The 21410-nt window shown below is 38.6% G+C and overlaps 1 protein-coding gene across 1 annotated transcript in view; it reads right to left on the reverse strand.

The window, feature by feature from the left end:
- Positions 1-15474: 15474 nt before the first annotated feature.
- Positions 15475-21410, reverse strand: part of LOC124555584 (mitochondrial pyruvate carrier 2-like) — a 63725-nt gene continuing 57789 nt past the window's right edge. Inside the window, exon 4 of the mRNA XM_047129546.1 lies at positions 15475-16214. Within this exon, the coding sequence (XP_046985502.1) occupies positions 16148-16214 (67 nt within the window). The 3' untranslated portion in view covers positions 15475-16147. The remainder of the gene's footprint in view (positions 16215-21410) is intronic.

Genomic DNA, 21410 nt, shown 5'->3' on the forward strand with positions numbered 1-21410 from the left:
ACTGTATGATGTGCAGAAAGAGACAGAATTGCATGCTGTGACAATGTAAGTGACATAGTTAACATATGTTAGCAAAAATGGCTCTAGGTGTAAACTTGTGGTTCAGAGTGAGTTTTTCAAATTCACTGTGCATATTGCTATGCAAAGGCCAAGGAAATGATATGCAGTAGTTTCTCCATGCAGGTAAGTTAAAAACTATGTCTGAAAATATTCAGTGCTACACCTGTGACTGTGGTTATGGTATTCTGTTGTGTGGTCTTAAGGTGAACAAGTGCTGTATCAGGTTTTACAGACTTCTAACAAGATCAGATAACCATATGCATTAAGATGGTTGTTATGTTTCATTAGAAGGCCAATGCTATGGAAATAAGTTCTGAACTTACTACATATCTAGAGAACATATTGTCATCAATAAGTTGCTGTGGGATCTGTATAAGTAAAACGTGTACAGTAGTAGACATTCAGGGTCTCTGATGTACATTTAGTGGGACAACATTAAGATAATATCTGGACAGTTTAAACATGGGGGCCGAGATCTTCTGCCCGAGTGCCACAAAAGGGTCTGTTTAAAGAGGTATTACTAAAAAGGAATTAACAAGATTTCTTTCAACTTACTTCCTATATGGTGACATACAGTACTACTATAAATTACTTTCCAGAAATAGTTTTACAAGTCTTAGATAATGCAGAACATGGTTTCAGTAGAAATAAAGTGCTGTTACATCCTTCCCAAGTAACGGAAACAATGATCCAGTTGTCTGTCTACACCAATAAACAAAAGCTGCATTAAACTGAATCACTATTTCTAGTGGAAATAATGAAAGACAGAAACTTTGTCATTGTCTGAGTAAAGTCTTTAGAAAATCTTTGCTTCACTAATTTTAGTTAGCATGTAAATGATTTATTGCATCAAAGGAGATATAAAAGATTTTTACACAAAATTGAATACAATAATTTTAAAGACTGTACACTATAAGGCAAGTATTACAATCAATGTGACACATTCGTATGGTATGCTTAGGACTGTTATCTGGGTGGAATACAAATCTAAACTGAAATGATGGAAATGAAACTCCTTCCACTAATAAAGGACTTGTATATTTTGCAGAACTTTATGATGTTACATTACTGTAGAATGCATGCAGCAAGGAGTTGAGGTAACTCGTCTCTCTCACCTGTAGTGGAAGATGTTTGGCAAAGTCATGGCAATGTTTGTTTTGTGGTTTAGTTATGTCATGTTCCATAGATCATTTTTACAATTATTTTATCGATATGATGTGGAACAAGTCAGATTACAAGATATGTATATACACACATGAATAGTGTTAATATTTCTGAAATTTTTAGTTCTACACATGCGGTTACATTTACAGGTACAAGGGTGTTTTTTTTTTTTTTTTTTTTTAATCAGTTCTGAAACAGAGACTCGTCCATGGAATAGAAGGAGTTGTCCAAAAGAAATGATTTTAAGCTAGATTTAAAACTCGATCTGCTACCTGCCAGACACTTTATGTTGTTGGGCAAATGATCAAAGATTTTTGTTGCTGAATAATGTACACCTTTTTGAGCAACTGACAGCTTCAGTAACGGATAGGAAAGGTCATTTTTCCCCTCTAGTGTTGTACGTATGAACATCACTATTCTTCACGAATTGAGATGGATTATTTATAACGAATTTCATTAGTGAATATATGTACTCCGATGATGCAGTTAAAATACCTAATTCCTTGAGTAGCTGCCTACATGACGTCCTTGGGTGAACACCACTAATTATTCTCAATGCTATTTTTTGTGCAATCAATACTGTATGTCTAAGTGGTGAGTTACCCCAGAAAACTATTCCATAGGACATTATTGAGTAGAAATAGGCAAAGTACGTTAGGAGGCTGATCCGTTTATTACGAAGATTAGCGATTATACAAAGAGCAAAAGAAGCTGCACTTAATTGTTTGAGAAGCTCAGTAATATGCTTCTTCCAGTTCAAGTTGTCATCAATGTGAAGACCCAAAAATTTGGACAAATCTACCCTGTTAGCTGAGCCCTGTCCATATGGTACATCAATTGTCGGTATGACTCTATTCGATGTACAGAACTGGATATAGTGAGTTTTTTCAAAAATAAGGGAGCGTCCATTTTCTGAGAACCACTTAATAATTTTTTGAAAGACATCTATAACAATATCTTCAGCTGCTTTTTCTGGAATGGGATTTATTATAACACTCATAATAAAGAATGGCAGAGGACCCAAACTTGGACCTGTGCGACTCCCTTTGTGATAACTCTCCATTTACTAGAATTTACCACCCTCCCAATATTGTTTGTGTTATTCAGCACAACTTTTTGCTTTCTATTCTTTAAGTATGATTCCAACCAGCTGTGTGTATAGCCTTCAATTCCATAAAACCTAAGTTTTTCTAAGAGTGTAACGTGATCCACACAGTCAAATGCCTTGGAAAGACCACAAAAACAAAATGCCAATTGGCAGTAATTTGTCATTTAGGGCTTGTACTATTTGGTGGGTAAATGTGTAGATGACATTCTCAGTTGAGTAACCATTCTGGAGTCCAAACTGTGACATGCTGAGTAAATTATTTTCACTTAAATGTGAGACTACTCTTGAATATATAACTTTTTTTGAATATTTTAGAAAATGAAGTCGGTAATGAGATTGGTCTATAATTATTTAAGTCACCCTTGTCACCTTTCTTATGAAGAGATGTGATAATTGCGTGTTTCAATCTGTCTGGAAAAATTCCCTGTGCCAGCAAAGCATTACATATATCAGTAAGGACTCCACTATTAAATTAGAACAACACTTCAAATTCTGTTAGAGGCTCCAACAGCACCACATGAGCTCTTGTTTTTCAGTATATTTATAATTCCCCTAATTTCAGTGGGGGATGTTGGTGCTGTTTCTAAAGAATGACATTTTTAACATATTTTTTTGTTTCTTCAACTGAACCTTTTAACCCAATTTTTCCTGCTACATTCTGAAAGTGATTGTTAAAAATACTTGAAACTTGTGAATTATCACATTATCATCATTTAGCTTTATAGCTATGGTATGCTGTGCACAGTCAGGATGCCCCGTCTCCCATTTGACAATATTCTATATAGTTTTAATCTTATTATCCACATTATTAATTTCTGTCAGAACACACAAGCTTCTTGACTTCTTCATGACTCTCCTTAACATATTACAATATCTTTTGTAGTAAGCAAGTAACATCAGATCAAGACTTACTCTGGCCTGTCCATATATTTCCCTCTTCCTCTTACACGATATCTTAATTCCCTTAATAATCCATGGCTTTCTTGACTTTGCAATGGCTTTTTTGGATAACATTTCAGGAAGCAACTCTCAAATATTGAGACAAATTTATTGTGGAATAAAATGAATTTGGCATCAGCATCATTTTCTGTGTGTACTTTAGCCCATTCTACCTCTTCTAGGCTGTTCTTAAAACTCTGTACCCTGTTCATATCAATAAGCCTCGCTGCCTGAAGCCTGTAAGGTGCTATATGTGTTATTTCCATTATCTGTGCATCATGATCAGATAGCCCATTAACAGCTGGGTACACATTAATTATTTCTGCCTGAGTACTGTCTATGAAAATGTTATATATATGTGATCAGAAATGTAAAACCTGCTTACATAATTATTATCTTTGACTTCATTCTTTCTTTGTGACATTCTATGATGTTGGACAAGTCCAATCAGGGTGTACCTTGAAGAAAGCATGGAATATACACTGACACACCAAAACATTATGACAACTGCCCACTGAGAGATTGGATACTGCATGGTGTTGTTGCAAGCACTTGTTGCAGTAAGGAAAGTTTGCAAGGGGAATTGATATGCAATGGAGAATCATTCTAACGAAAGTGCAAGCTGCTAATGGTGAAATCCATTGACTTAAGTGACTTGTACAAAGAAGACATTGTTATGGCGTGGCCCTTAGAACAAGCATCTCAGAAACAATGAAGTTGGTTGGCTGTGCTCGTGTTACTGTCATGAGTGTCTATGGAAAGTGGTTGAAGGACTGTGAAAGCAAGAGTCAAAAAGAAGGCGTCGGATTCCCACACAGAACATGACGCTTCAAGGCTTGCCAACTGTAAAGCAGCATTGACGGCAATCTGTAGCAGATATGATGAGAGTACAGTGCTGGTGCAGACACCTGTTTTGTAGCATACCTTTTACTGCACATTGTTGGCCATGAGCTCTACAGCAGACATCCCATGTGTGTTCATGTTTTGACCAAATGGTGTCAGTTAAGGTTGGAGTGGTCATGGGATCACCAAGATTGGACTGTGGATCAATGAAAACGTGTCATCTGGTGTGATGATTCATGTTTCTTGTTCAACCATGTCAATGTATGTATCTGAATGTGCAGTCATCCAGGCTAACAGCTGGTAAAAACATGGACAATGGCGTGGACGCAGGCTGGTGGTGTAGTGTTGTGCTGTGGGGGACATCAACTTGGACTTCTATGGAACCCGTGTTAGTAATTGAAGACACCACAATGACTGTGGACTACATTAACATTAATTTGGACCATCTGCATCCCTTTGGGCATGATATCTATCCTACCGGTGACAGCACCTTCCACCATGAAAAAACTGTCTGTATCGCAGTGCTAAAATTGTGTTGCAGTGGTTTGAAGGAGCCTGATGATGTCGTCTTGGCCACCATGTTTCTCTGATCTGAACCCAACAAAACATATCCAGCACACTATTGGGGCACCAGCTGTGCACCCCCAAACCATCGGCCTGCAATTTTCAGGAATTGCATAGCATTTGGTGCCATGTACCCCAGCAACCTATGAAAAACTTTATAAATACAGGCCATGTGGAACTGCTGCTGTATTGTATTCCAGATCTGGTCATAACATTCCGGCTTATCAGTGGATGTGCAAATAAAATTGCTGATTTTTGATTAGAAATTTGAAAATTTTCGTGGGTGGGATTTATGGTATTTCCTCCAATGTGTTCACATTTAGCTCTGTCAGTTAATGGCCACAACATCAAAGTTAATGAGTCTGTCAGGCAAGCCAGGAAATTCCTGTCTGATAATAAATGAATCACATGGCACGAACAACTAACTCTATGGTACCTCGAAGCCTGCCTTTTGGACAGAGACTCTTCTTTGTAATCCTCAAAATGTAGTTCATGTCCTCTTGATAACTTTTTTAAAGCAGTTCACATCCATGTATTATGATTTGTTACACAGTATTATTTATAGGTTTCACAGGTTCATCAGATCATTTCCTGGCGACCTTGTGACAAAAATGGTCTTTCTTCCTGTAGTTTCAAACCATAGTAGAGCTAAATTGGATGGATTACTAAATCTGGAATGTTTTTTGATTTGCTGGAGATTCTCTGCATTTGAACTATTGTTTTGCTGCACACCTAAAGCAATCTCAGTAATGATACTTACAATTTCACCATGGGACATCTGCAGCTTAAGCTGACATTAAGACTTGCTGATTTGTGGATCATATTTACAGTGTGGTTGCCCTCCTTCAACTCTAGGTAATCCCTCTGTGGTCACCGAGAGAGGTGGCGCAGTGGTTAGCACACTGGGCTTGCATTCGGGAGGACGACGGTTCAATCCTGTGTCTGGCCATCCTGATTTAGGTTTTCAGTGATTGTCCTAAATCACTCCAGACAAATGCTGGGATGGTTTCTTTGAAAGGGCACGGCCGACTTCCTTCCCCATCCTTCCCTAATCCGATGAGACCGATGACCTCTCTGTTTGGTCTCTTCCCCCAAACAATCCAACCCAACCCTATGTGGTCAGAGATAGCTGGATGTTTGTAAAGCATCCAGTTTACTCTGCCCTCAGTGTAGGTAGTTTCCTTCCAATAAGTGGTCACTTACATACAAGTCATTGTTAATTTACCACTGAGTAGTTTCTGTGAGATCTGATTAGTAGTGTGAGAGTGAATGACCCATTTGCAGTACTTAAGTGTACACTGAGTTGACAAGTCTTGGGATAGTGATATGCACATATACAGATGGTGGTAGTATCGGGTACACAGGGAATAAAAGGGCAGTGTATTGGTGGAGCTATCGTCTGTACTCAGTTTATTCATATGAAAAGGTTTCTGATGGGATCATAGCCACAATTAACAGACTTCGAAAGTGGAATGGTAGTTTGAGCTAGAATCGTGGGACATTTCATTTCAGAAATCATTAGGCAATTCAGTATTTCTAGATCCACAGTGTCAAGAGTGTGCTGAGGATACCAAATGTCAGGTGTTACCTCACACCATGGACAATGTAATGGCTGATGGCCTTAACTTTATGACTGAGAACAGATGACCGATGCGAGTGCCTTTGGTAACAGCATGACATCGCCGACAGTGCCTCTCCTGAGCTTGTGACCATATCGGTTGGACCCTAGTTGACTAGAAAATTGTGGCCTGATTAGATGAGTAACAACTGATGGTAGGGTTCGAGTGTGGCGCAAGCACCATGAAGCCATGGGCATAAGTTGTCAATAAGGCACTGTGCAAGCTGTTGGTGGGCCCCATAATGGGGATGATTGGGGCTGTATGTACAGTATAACCCAGCTTTTACGTTCCCAGAGTTAACGTTTTCCCATCATTTACGACAATTTCCTGTGTCCACTATGTTAATTCACACCTGATTTTCTGTCAATATATTTATAATTTTCCTGTGATTTACACTTTATGAAAAAACGTTACTAGAGAAAAACCAGACATAAAATGATGATGGCATGACATTGGACTTCAAGTAGTGTTTACAAAAATTGTGTGGTCAAGTTACTTGTCACCAGGGTGCTCTGCTCAGTGGATTTGGAGTGGTAAATGTGTAAAAGTTGGAACAATTCATGTCGTGTTTCCTGCCGCTGCCAAGATCCACTTAGCATGGTGGCTGATGGGAGTAACTAGCACCCCGTATACATGGTACTCCCAAAACCGGATTTTGTAAACTGTTTTCCCATTACCTCAGGGTGGTCAAGGTTCATTTGAATAAAGATATCACAACCATTTCCAAACTGTCTCTACTGTGCATGAACAAGTTCGTGATTGTTGTGATCGTCAGTAACACATTTGTCGAATCATATTTAGTGTATTTCGTCATTTGAACACTTGTAGTGCTAGTTGACATATTCACCCACTTCTCATTGCTCAACTGTTTGTGGTTTAAACACAGTACCAATTACCTATTTCTTTACGCTGGGCAAAATGTGTTTCGAGAATTTATTCTCGCTGTCAGGTGCAGTATGTACGTATGTATTTTTTGTAATGTTACACAAACAAACACTGTGAGTTACAGTTTGTGTCTGTGTGTGGGATTTATATACATAACTGAGGAGACACACGGTACCTGATAACCTCAAAAAGACAAATACAATGCAAGAGATGCAGAAAAATGCATATACAGTTACCACACAAAATATTTAAATATTTGCACTTGGCAACAAGAAAAAATTCTCAAAACACCTCGAGCTAAGCATGAAAAAAATACGTAACTAGTGAAGAGTTTCACTATTTAAATAATAAATGACAATTACAGGCTTGCCAAATACATCGATTATGACATACAAAATTGAATCAAATGTTTCTACTTCCCAGACAGTTATTATTCATGTTACATCAGCAGTTTCTATTAGATAATAAACCTGTATCAGGCAATAAACAAGTCCCTGACAAGTATTTTGATGCCTATTGTGTACGTATACATAAAGTGCGAAAATGCGAGGGGGGTATCCTAGACGTAACTTTTACAACTTAAAATGTTATTTCCCTATTTTACATTTTCCTGCATTTTACATCATTGTTTGAAGTCCCATGAAAACTATAATAGTGGTGTTTCGCTGTACATGGAATGTACTTGGTCCTCCAGTACAACTGAACCATTCATTGACTGGGAATGAGTACATTTTCCAGTCAGTGATTGACTTAGTTGGACCAGAGGACCCAGTACATTCCTTGTACAGTGAAACCCTGCTTTCTCCAAGTAGCCCATTTGCGGCCATTCATGGAAACAGTGATGTAAGTTTTAGGGATAACATTGTGATGTGACACCAAGCTACAACTGTTTGTGATTGGTTTGAATAACACTCTGGACAATTTGAATGAATGATTTGGCCATACAGGCCATCCAACATGAATCTCATTGAAAATTTATAAGACATAACCGAGAGGTCAGTTTATGCACAAAACTCTTGCACCCGCTACACTTTCGCAGTTATGGGTGGCTGTAAAGGCAGTGTGGCTCAATATTTCTGCAGGGTACTTCTAATGACTTGGGGAGTCCATGCCACATAGAGCTGTTGAACTGTGTGGAGCAAAAGGTGGTTCAACATGATATTAGGAGCTATCTCATGACTTGTCATCTCAGTGTATATTATCTTATGTTTTTAGAAAGAATAGTTATTCTGAAAATATGAGACCCTGTAGAACTTGACTTCCAGGAGGTTATGATATGGAACTGTGCAGCACTTTTTTGTGATCATTTCGTATGATAAGGAAGTGATTAACAGTATTTTTTAAATAACTCTTTCAGTATCAGCTGTGATGAGGACAGGTATCAAATGGCATGGATCATCTGCTGCATACACTGCTATTTCATCCATTACCATAACTGAAGTCATACCTTGGTATAAGGTTGTATCCTTTTAAAGAGAGTGTAATTAGCTTTATGTTTCTTCTAAGGTACGAACACCTTACCTGTAGATGGTCTCTATGGTACATTTGTTTTGATTGTGCTTCTATAATGCTGTGTAATTGCTCAGCTATAGCAATCTCACTGAAAAGAGTGAAGAAATAACCTTTGAATTTGCTTACGTTTAGCTTTCTTCTTTTGAAGAGGCAATCTTGAACAAACTTCATGTCAACAGGATTTCTTTTGATTTTTGTTACCATGTAAGTTGAGACCTCCCCTATTCTCTGTACCACATCAGGATGTCATGAGGCTTTATGAGAGATCTGTATTTTCGAATGAATCTGATTGAACAGGTAATTTTACATGTTGCTAGCTTGCAGACTGTTTACATATTTCAGCGATGCAGCTCCTTTCCCTTTTTCACAACTGACTTATTTTCTTTGTGTAATAATGAATAAAATAAAGTTCCACCAGCCATCATGCTCATATTATCAGTCCATCCTGCATTTTTATTTTGGAGAATCTATCTTCACATTACATTTTTCTTTTAGATGTTAATTAATTATATAGTTTCAGTTCCATGTACTGTGAAGTCTAAGCATGCATTTTTAATCAATGTATGCCGCTACAGAAGACTGCCCTTAATTCTGTTCATGTACTTTGTGAATGCACAAGGCGTGGTTCAGACTTGAATACTTTGTAGGATCAAAGAATATAATTCACCTATACTCCTCTGATCTAAAGCATAACGTATCTTTCTGACAAATTTTTTCTACTGAATTCAACTTTGAAATTCTTGTTAGCACTATCTCAACAGATAAAAAATGTAACACATGAAGAAAATTGCTGTGTTGGCTTCCACAAGTAGAGACTACAACTGATACTGACGTAAATGATTCTACTGACCCACTGGGATGCTTTTATGGATGCTACCACCTCAGTGTCCAAATGACAAACTCATCTGTACAGTGTAACAATGTTATTTTGATATTGCATCAGTTTTGGATCCATTATATTTCCAGATGTGATGACAGTAGCTACATAACTCACATTGTTGGGGGGGGGGGGGGGGGGGGGCAGGGTGGAAGTAGAGTTGAGATTCCTATTCCTCAACCTGGCAACGCAAAATATCATGACATGTCTGCAGTTACGCTTTGGCCCTTGAAAAATCATACTAATCTTTCACTTCTTTATATTTTTGGAAAATGGCTGTTTACCATGTTGCCCCTAATAGGCCATAAAAAGCAGTGGACGAATTTTCATTCTAATTATATACTGATAGATAGTTTAAATGAGCATCCATCTCACATATAATTAGTTTGGAGTTGCATCTTCCACCCTATATTCTCGTGTTTTAACTTAAGTTTTGTCTACATTGTCTGCAACTTCTTTGTTTAGCCATGCCGGCATCACTATGAATAAAGAATAAACAGACAGTGGCATCACACTTGTAATCTGTCAACAATGCTCATTGACAAGGGCTATACAAATTGTAGCTAAAATATTAGAAGACTAAGTAATCATGTCAAGCTACATTCCTAAAGTTGTTGGAACAATATATTGCCAGGAAATCTTTAGAAAATGTTGTGTGTAAGTTGGAGCACATTTACCCACTTGTGTGAATCGTATGTGCCAGTTATCTTGACCATACCACTGGCATTAAAGAGGAGTGCATGAAACCACTGTCCTGCAGATTAATATTGTCTTAATAAATTCAGGGTGCTCAACTTAATAAAATACAGGCAGGTGTTTTTTACTAGTGCAGTACTTACCCAGCAGCAACTTTTTAAACTTGGTCTCTTACTCTGCAGCTTCTTGACCACAAGCTGCTCATTATTGAGTGTTTATTATCATTGTACATGTACTTCTGTTGTGTATATCACCTTACGGTGGACACTTTTTAATGTTTTTTTTTCTTTGACGTCTCTTAATGATTGATGCAATTACAATACATGAGACAGTGGCCAAAATTGGAGTCTTACGATTGTATAGAACTGACAGTGCTGGCCAGGATACACCTCAAGAACCCTGGATTTGCCAAACCCAAACTCAGCTAGTGCACTGTAAGTTTTGTGCTTAACATTTAGAATTAGCTGTGAGCATGAATGGCTTATGAAATGGTGTGAACACAATGAGTGTTATCCTACATGTATGTAACATTCAGTATACCAGAAAATTAAGTCAAGCTGGATAAAACAACATTTGAAATTCCTAATATGCTATTGCTGCTTCACAAAAAAATAGCTTTAATTTTGAAGGTATAACATTTTCTCTACATGTAAGTGTACATTGCTGAATGATTTGGATTCTTCTTGTAAAATGATAACATCACGAAAAGGGGCAAGAATTACTACGAACACCTAGTAAAGTCTCACACACTTCATTAATTTAGCGACTGAAATAAATATGTTAGAACAACTTGAAAGAAACTATAGGAGATTAAAATTTTTGGTTACCCATTCTTCTGTTGTGAGGTCCTATGTCAGTTAACATACTGACTGCCAGAAGGCCGGCAGCAGCTACAGCAGAGCCTTGAAGCTGGTGCCGTGGCCTGGACTGGCAGTGGAACATGCATACTAGGTAAGCAGCAGGCAATGTATCTAAAATCAGTACTACATTATCAGAAACAGGTCAGTAACGCAGTAAATACAGAAAATGTATCTCATGAAGTCTTTTTGCATGCAGTAGACATACAAGTCTTGCAGCAAATTTTGAAGAACAACTTGGGGGAAATGACTCAGGTCTTCAGTGATATCCAGAGACTTTTGTTTAAGTAACGGATAACTTTAACCTTTTCAGGGGAAGTGGTTTCGTTTGAAACCACCTACAATTTTCTCATTTTGTGCCAAAAGGGCAGTGGCTACATATGGGGACACCATTCAGCAGCCTAGTTGGTGCTGTCCTCTAGAGGCTGCCACTGGAACCACTTCGAAATCTGTAAATATTATCAAGTAGTGAGGCGCATTGGATAGCCATTTTTGTACGCTGTGCGCGAACGTCTTTGTTCTCAAATTGTGACTGTATTCTTTTGTATTAGGTAACTTTTATGCCTGTATTAAATGCAGAATACTGTTCTGTTTACATTAATACTATATGTACTGCAATAATAACCAAAATAATGCATTTATTTCCGTGAATGTTGTGGTGGTTCCATTTGAAACCACTTCTCCTGTAACGGCAGCATTAGTAGGTGTGACGAATTTTTTTTTTTTCCCCCCCAGTTTCACGTGATGTATTCTCACAGACTAAAGGATGAGGAAATTCTGGAGTGCCTTTTCGTAGATATTCCTTCAGATCCCGACTCACAGATTGACACTAGCAGTGTCAGTGAAAGTGATGTGCTAGCTGAAGACAGTGATCTGGATTTGCAAATGAAAACACCTATTTTATCTCAAATTATTTCGGAAAGTGAGAGCGAGGACCATTTTGACAATGACAGTGATGATAGTTTCAGCGCTAATGACGATTTGCCACTGTCTACCATTGCAAATTTTTCATGGAGAAAGGACGTCAGTGCAGTGAACTTTGCCGCCAATTTTTCAGAGGAAGCTGGTGTACGAGGAAAACTTAAAAATGACAGTGAAGGTAAGCAACCAGTAGATTTTTTTTTTTTTTGTGTCTGTTTTGTGACACTATGTTAGAACACATAGTTTTCCAGTCTAGCCTGTACAAAACACAGAAAGGTGGCAATTTCAGGCCTCTTTCTAAAGCAGAACTAAAAGTATTTTTGGCTATAAACATTCTAATGGGAATCAAGAAACCTTGTTATTATCTTGATTGCTGGTCATCCCATAAGGAACTTTGAGATGAGTACATTTCCTCACTAATGTTGGCAAAAAGGTTCAGCTGGATATTGACACATATTCACATCAATGACAACACTGTTATGCCTTCAAGGCACCTGCTCGCCAGGTTTCGAGAGGGTGCGTTTCTGGATGAGGTATCGAATATATTGCTTCCCCCTACTTATACCTCCCGAGGAGATCACGAATGTAAAATTAGAGAGATTAGAGCGCGCACGGAGGCTTTCAGACAGTCGTTCTTCCCGCGAACCTTACGCGACTGGAACAGGAAAGGGAGGTAATGACAGTGGCACGTAAAGTGCCCTCCGCCACACACCGTTGGGTGGCTTGCGGAGTATCAATGTAGATGTAGTAGATGTAATCTTCAAAGAATTCTATGCACCTACTAAGGAGCAAGCTATAGATGAATGCATGGTGAAGTTCAAAGGATGAATCGCATTCAAACAATATATGCCCCCAAAGCCAATCAAGAAGAGATACAAAATCTGGGTCTGAGCTGATAAGCTTGGATATATTTGTGATTTTCAGATACATACTGGAAAAGTTGAAGGCATAGTGGAAAAATCCTTAGGAGAGAGAATTGTGAGAGATATGCGTAAAGGCTTGGAAGGAAAGGGATACAACATATACTTTGACAGTTTTTTTACCAGTGTCTCACATTTACAGAAGCTAAAAGATGACGGACTTCTTGCCTGTGGAACAATTAGATCACACAGAAAAGGACTTCCTACGCTAAAAACAGACAAAGAGTTGCAAAGAGGAGAGTTTGACTGGTCAGTCCGTTCTGATGGCATTACCTGCATCAAATGGAAAGACAAACATGCAGTCATGTTGCTGTCTACAATTGATTCACCTGTATGTGTTGAAGAAGTTAGCCGTAAAGAAAAGGATGGAAAAATCACAAAGGTACCTTGCCCAAAAATAGTGAAATCATATAATGCAAATATGGGATGTGTCGATAAGGCGGATATGATGAACAGTTTTTATGCAGTAGACAGGAAATCATGAAGGTGGTGCCTAAGATTATTTTGGTATACAGTTGTTATTTCTATTGGAAATGCATTTATTCTGTTTCGATTATGTAATCCAACAGCGAAGCAAGTGCTAAAGGATTTTCGAAGATGTGTTGCCACAGGCCTGGTAGGCAGTTATGTCTTCAAAGATAGTCCTGGCCATCCCAGTACACGGTCAGAACCATCTGCAAAAAAAAAATTCAAAACTGTTGTTCCCCATGATAAATGTATACTGAAAGCAAAACATCTGCCAAAACATGGAACCTCAAGGTGCTGTGTGCACTGCAGCACAAAGAAAGAACCCCACAGAAGCAGATGGACATGTAGTCATTGCCAGGTAGCCTTATGCTTATCTGCAGAAAGGAATTGCTGTTTACTGTATCATCAAAAGTGATGACATTTAGCGGCCAGTGGCTCCATTTGAAACCACCCTGTATGTGTTCAGTTTATGTATATTTCATTTAATTTTTTACATTTTTCTCTCTCACTGTATGAAAATTAATACAATAAAAACAAGGAAAATTTAAAAATGATTTTTTTAAATATTTTGCCCCTGAAAGGGTTAATGGCAGGTAGCAACAGTCAATTGAGCTTCATAGTAACAGAACGGTTGTAACTATAGAAACTGACTCTACAAAGTTAGTTAGAAAAAATGATTAAAGTTAAATATGCTGTCTGAAAAAAAGGAGAAGTGTCTAGAAGACACGGTCAGATGTCAATGTAACTTTGTCATATACACACTATGGGTGGTGACAGAAATGACTGAGTAGAAATTATATGACTGGCAGAACAACCGCCAGAGTGCATTAGTGTCATTAATATGTTTTGCTGTTATCAGGCCTGGTAGCGTATATAAGGGATGTGGACATCATCAGATATTGAGTGACCACTGTGAAGGACACAGAGATGCTGCATACTCAGGTAAGACAACATTATCAACACCTGACACAATTCGAATGTAGCCTCATTGTGGGTATCAGTTTGGCTGGCTGATCGAATCCAAGATACAGATTTGTGAAGCACTCTAATGTGGCAGAAGCATGATGTTGGACTGCATGGAAATGTGAGGATAAACATACTCATCAAGGTTGTGGTCGACCGCGTCTGACCAGCGCAGAGGAGGATTCCTATATTGTGCACCAAGCACATTGTAACTCCTTCATATCTGCACCTGCCATTCAGGAACAAGTTGTAGGCCGCATGCAATGTTCTTTGTCATCCCTCACCTTTCATCAGAGGCTAGCAGCAGCCGAACTAGGCAGTTACCATCCCATGAATATGCTGCCATTGGTACCACAACACAAACGGCTCTGTTTGGAGTGGTGCCATGACCGGGAAGCATTGACTGCTGATGAATGGTGTCTCAATGTGTTCCACAATGATTACAGTTCTGCAATGCCCCAGATGACCATTGTCAACAAGTATGGTGGCTTCCTGGGGAGAGGTCACATTTTTCCAATATTTTGGAGAGGGACAGTGGTGTTACTCCTGACCTCAAGGTGTGGGAAGCATTTGGGTATGACTTTAGGTCACAGCTGGTACTGATTGAGGGAACTCTGATGGTACAAATATACGTAGCAGACATCCTGTCTCCTTGTGTGTTACCTGTCATGCAGCTTTATCGTGGTGCCATTTTTTAGTGGGACAATGCTCATCCACTCATAGCACATGTCTGGTGTGTGTGTGTGTGTGTGTGTGTGTGTGTGTGTGTGTGTGTGTGTGTACCAGGTTTCCTCAGGAGAGGACACAATGAGCCAGAGAGGGTGTGACATCATAACAGTCAAGTGGTCTCATACCGTCACATTCTTTGTAAATTTGACATGATTTTGTAATCCCTGAAATAACATCAAATACCGTATGAACCCTGAAGCTTCATTTAATTTCTTCTTCTTTCTTCTCCTCCTTCTCCTCCTCCTCCTCTGCATGCTTCACTTTATTTTGTCAGCCAGTGTGTGTACTATACAGTTCAAACTAAATTGACGTATCCAGTAACATTTCAGAAATGTGATTGTATCCTATATGGTTGCAAATTTTCATTTATTAAGGCATATACATATTTATTGAGACATCTCTCTCTACTAATAGGTACATACAAATAATAAACATTTTTTACTGTTCATATGGACTGCAGTTTGTCTGTTAAGTAATTCTGTGGTACAGAAGTTCAACATACAGTAATTCTCTTAAAGTAAATGAGGTACAGTTAAGATTTGTACTCACAAAATATACAATGATACTTTTTTTTCAATTTCATGAACATTTTAGAAATGTTACTTCCATACTTTTTACATTTCAATACAACATATAACATCTAAATATTTATATTCTAATGCAGACTTATATACACTAAATTAATGTCAGTCTTCTTTTCTAATTTGAGCAAATGCTGCATTTAAATAATGTAAATTAACATTGTTAATAGCTGTAGTAAAAGTAATAGCTTTATCTACAAGAAGTCAACTCTTTAAATTACAAACAGTTTCATCATGCAGCAGTTGCTATTATTTTTTAAGGCTGGGAAGTGGCTTGCTGAGGTGACATATGCATGGTTACTATGGAATGTACCCTAAACCAAGTAAAAGGATTATTATACAGTGTCATTAATCTTTTATTTTGCTGGTGCCTCTGCTACATACATAGCCAAATAAATTAGTAGTCCACTCCTTCCACATGTACACACACAAAAACTTCTTTCATAAAAGCATTTTTTGTTCTTGTGTCCTTCCATTGTTACCCTTTTCCTTTAGTTGGAGCTGGTACCTGGAAAAGGAAAAATAAGTTTCTACACTCTGTCATACTGCACACACACAGTTACATGGAATTCCATCTTTCTATGTCTGCTAAATTAACATCCTGAAGAATTTGGTTGGCATATCCTAATCTTTTGATTGTCTTTCTTGGTCTATACAGGGCCAAATTAACTGTTGTTATTCCTTGAACTTGTCCGTTCTCCACAAACTTAATTTTTTGCCTATCTGTTCTGACATTATGCACTATATCTTACCACTTAATTTGTCAAAGAGTTTCTGTAGCACCACACTTAGGGTACTTATGGTTCCCTTCATCTCTGGATTTTGCCAAATGGTCTGTTCACTTCTGTACATTCATGTTCTATGGGCTTTTAATGGTTAGCACAACACAAGCCATAACAGTCAGTTGTTTGAGACAGAGATGATGAAGGATTTTTCTTTAAAAGTTTGAAATTGTAAGCAGATCGCTCACATTAAGTAAACTTGAGAATGTTTTTTTTTTTTTTTTTTTTTTTTTTTTTTTTACACTGATCAGCCATAACATTACAACCACTGACCTATCATTATAAATCCATCCAGGTGATAGCAGTGTCACATGGTGAGGAATGACTGCTAGTCAGACATGCGCACAGTGCATGTAGCGTCAGTGAGCATGCTGTCCATGTGTAGGATGGGGAAGGCGGGAAATCTATCAGAGTTTGACCGAGGGCAGATTGTGTTAGCCCAGAGGCTTGGCATGAGCATTTCACAAGCTGCACGACTTGTTGGGTATTTGAGAAGGCTGTGGTGAGTGTCTTCAACATGTGGCAAAACGAAGGTGAAACCACGTCCAGACATCGTGGAGTTGGGCGGCCACCCCTCATCACATATGTCGGATGTCGTAGGCCAGGCAGACTGGTAAAACAGGACAGGTGGTGAACTGTGGTGGAACTAACATTAGAATTTAATGCAGAACAGAGTACAAGTGAGTCTGAACACACAGTGCACTGAAGACTCCTGCTGATGGGCCTCTGCAGCTGACAACCCATACATGTGCCAATATTAATTCCACAAAATTGGCAAATACTACTGAATCCCAATACCTTCTTCATTATGCTGATGGGATAGTGTGAATCGGGAGGAGCTCCTCGATGCCTGTACTGCGGGATGGAGACAAGCTGATGGTGGCTTCATTATGCCCTGGACAACATTCCCATGACCATGAGTCCAGTGGAGCTCTTGCAAAGCACCATGATGGCAAAGGAGTACTGTACACTGGTTGCAGACCACATACAACCATCCATTACGATCATGTTTCCCAATGGCAGTGGCATTTTTCATCAGGATAATGTGCCGCGTCATAAGACCAGGAGTGTGATGGACTGGTTTCAGGACCACAGTGGTGAGTTCCAGTTGATGTGCTGGCCCCCAATTTGGCAGATCTGAACCCAATCAAACGCATCTGGGATGTGGTTGAGTGTGGCGTCAGAGCTCTTCGCTCTCTCCCCGGAGATTTTACGGGAATCAGGTGACTTGTGTGTGCAGATGTGTTGCCGGCAACATGCCAAGGCCTCATTGCATCCATGCCATGATGCATTGCCTCTACTATTCCTGCCAAGGATGGAAATATCGGCTATTAGGTAGATGGTCATAATGTTCTGGCTGATCAATATATAAGGATGATCTTGTAAGGAACTTCAGTCCCACATCTCAATTGTGTTCAACTGTGTCAAGCTTATGAAATCTCCCTTGATCATCCAACTTTTACTTACTTAATACAGCAGTTGTTTAACTTTCTCCAAGGTTTTTATCTTATTCCAGCTTGTAGGAAGTTTCTGTTATCCTTTAGACTGTTTTCTTTACCTTTTTCTTTGTTTGTTTACACTTACTCCACATATGTATCACCTCCCCTTATGGTTCCTGAAGTGGATCTTTGCTAAAAGCAGTAGAAACATAATTCAGAACTCCAGCAGTCTCTATTTTCTCAGGTTTCTTTATTGGTAGTCCACATTGTGCAGCAGTTGTGGTGTCCTTTCATTCCCCAACTGTAGCAATCCACTCATCCTTGACTGTCAGATTTTAATCCCCTTTCCAGTTACTTTTAATGATTTGTCATTTCCTCACATAATCCCTACATGCTATTAATCATCAGCTTGTAATATGGACATCTAAACATGTACACTGATGGGTGTCAATAACTTCATTTTAATTCTTGGAAGAATATTTCCACAATTGCAGTACGTCTAATAACTCATTCTGTAACTCACGTTTTTGCTTGTAACAATACCATTGGTTCCTCCCAATTCCATACAATATTTTAATGTGTTAAGTTCCACACTCGAATTTGCAGAACATCAGCTAATACCTGTTCAAGTTGGTAGGGCTACCAGCAACTATGCTACAACTAGTGCATCTCATAGCATCATGTCAGCTGAAAGAATCATCCACTTCAACAGAACTATGTTAAGGTATTTCACCTACATGTGACTGTTTTCAGCTCTTGTGCTTTGTGTTTCTGTAATTATTGAAGAACTAACCAGTGGTTAAGACATTGCATTCATATGCCTGATATCCGGATATAGTTTCATTAATTGACTTGAGGTGAATATAAGGATGGTTCATATGGCTAAAACAAAGCTGATACCCTCCTGAATCTGCATCCGGTTGACCTGACACTTTTATTACCTTTTATGTATAGGTTGATAACATGTCAGACGAACTTACCTTCCTTGTGACAATATCTGTCTTTGACAGGGAACAATGTAAAGTAAGTGTAAACGAATTATAAAACTCTTAGGGAAGCCAGACAAATATGAGGGTGTGCTGAAAAGTATTGCTTCATTCTGAGTTTTCTTATGTCAAAACTCGTAAAACTTTTAAATTACCAACATCCTACATCTTCATTCTTCATGTCTAGATATTTGCAGCCCTCTACTACTTGATAACTCCAAATCATAGCATGTAATAAGGTGGTGCATAATGTAACTATGTCGGTATCTGAGAAATAGTGTGCTGTAGTTGAGTTCCTACTTTGAAGATTTGGCTACCCACAAGGCACCCCTTCCTTTGCTGTGATGATGGCAGACTACACATGAGCATGGCGCCATCTGAAACAATCCAATGCCATGGGTTTGCTGTGATTGATCATCTTTCATACAGTCCCAACTTAGCCCCATCCGATTTCCAAAACTTGAAGAACACCTTCAAGCTAACAGAAGTGAGGGTTGTGGCTCCAGCTACAAAGTCAATCATTCTATAGTGATGGTATTATTAAACTGGTCTCTCGTTGGGAGAAATATGTTCATCGTCCAGGTGACTGTTGAGAAATTAATATGTAGACATGAAGTATAAAGATGTAGAACGTTAATATTGTTTGTTTTAATTTAAAAAGCTGTAAGAGCTGTCACATGAAAAACTCAAATGTGAAAGGAAATGCACATGAAACTTGGCACAAGTACAAATGAGTTACTGAAAGTCAAATTTCTGATTAATAACACAGATTACAAAACACTGTTGTAATGAAGCACAAAACAGTCATACCTTTAAGACTTATTCCCACATGAATCTTAATTCTAGATTAGTAGTTCACTTCCCCCAATCCAGAGAGTTTCTCCATTACTACAAGTATTATTGATTTGTGTTTAATTACTGGAGCTACAACTATCTCTACTGTACCCCATTTCTGATGATCCATATTATAATTATTATCCTGGTGTGAAACTTTCTTATACTGACTGTGTAGAGAAATTGAAAATAGTCTCAGCGTTTGTTGCTATTGTTGCTGTAAAACATAATTAACATGAACCTTTTTTGTCAGTCCATTGGACTCTGATCTGTTGATCTTTAAGAGGCAATATGAGAGGTGCACATGGAGATTAACCCCCACCCGTATCTGTACCCGTGACCACACAGCTGTACCAAATTTAGCTTTCCCTACAGCGGGTTACAGGCATACAGTTCAGGAAGATCCATTTGTGACACCTTTAGTGATACTAACATGTGTGACAGATGAGAGAAAACAATATAGTTCCTGCTGTCAGTGGCTGTACAGATGTGAAAATAACAGATAGAGAAATAAATGAGAATATGATTGAAAATTGGCTCATGTGTCTTGATAGAGGAAATATGACTAGACCTGATGGGCTGTCCATTGAATTCTTTATCAAATATGTGGTAGAACTTGACCCCCTCTTCTGCAACAGTTTACCTTGCTCCATCAGTCCAAAACATTTTGAGACTGGATTGATAAAAAGTAGAGAACAGTTAATATCGTGGTTTTAATGCTGCAGGTGCTATACAAAGGCTTCCTATACTTCAGTACAGCACACAGAATGTTCATACAGTCTTGTGAAACTGTCAGAAAAGTCCTCTTTTGAGGTGGTGTTCAACTCGCACATCACGTTCGCATTTACTTAGGTCTTAAGAAACTGTTAGAGACCCAGTCTGCACTTAGTCATTTTGTAATAGGTTTGCATTGATATCTCCAAGTCTCAATACCTGTGGTGATATTTTCTAAAAAAGAACAGTCCACATTGTTCATTTCAGTCAAGTTGTAGTAGGCATTGAACACCTGATTTCTAGATGTTCAGTCTGTTGTGTCATTGCAATTTGACATGACATTGACACACTATGGTCTCATGCCCACTTCCACAACCTCACAACTAACTGGTCAAATCCACATCTGCTGTTTACAGTTGTTAGCTCAAGCAGCTACCATAGTTACTGTGCTGATGTCACTTATACACCAGCAATAAAATAAGTCTCGGAACTTTTTTTGACAAGTGGTGTATATTGCTGGAAGTGGAGCATGACTGGGAAAAAGGTGTAGGTGTGTGGTTTGGAGCCCATGGACACTCAACAGCGAGGTTATCAGCACCCTTACCCTCATGGAAACAAACAATTGTGGTTTAAGTCTCTAAAATCGTTGCACACAATGAGGAGTAAATCCATAAAATGACACTCATTCACTCACTCCCATCTCACTTGTGTTGAATCACACAATCACTGTATCTAACGTGCCGGAAGACAACTGATAAATGGTGAAAGGTGCTACACCTATAATTAAAACAGAAGTAAAATCGTAAAAGACCTAAAAGAAAGGCACAGAGAAATGTAACTGGCTGACCACTTACAAAAAACGTGGGTAAGCCAGTCACCCTATTGACACATTAAGAATATCTACCAAAAATCTTAGGAAACAAGTTGGACAGATCACAAAATCTTAAAC

Source organism: Schistocerca americana, chromosome X (assembly GCF_021461395.2).
Source record: "Schistocerca americana isolate TAMUIC-IGC-003095 chromosome X, iqSchAmer2.1, whole genome shotgun sequence".
NCBI lineage: Eukaryota > Metazoa > Arthropoda > Insecta > Orthoptera > Acrididae > Schistocerca > Schistocerca americana.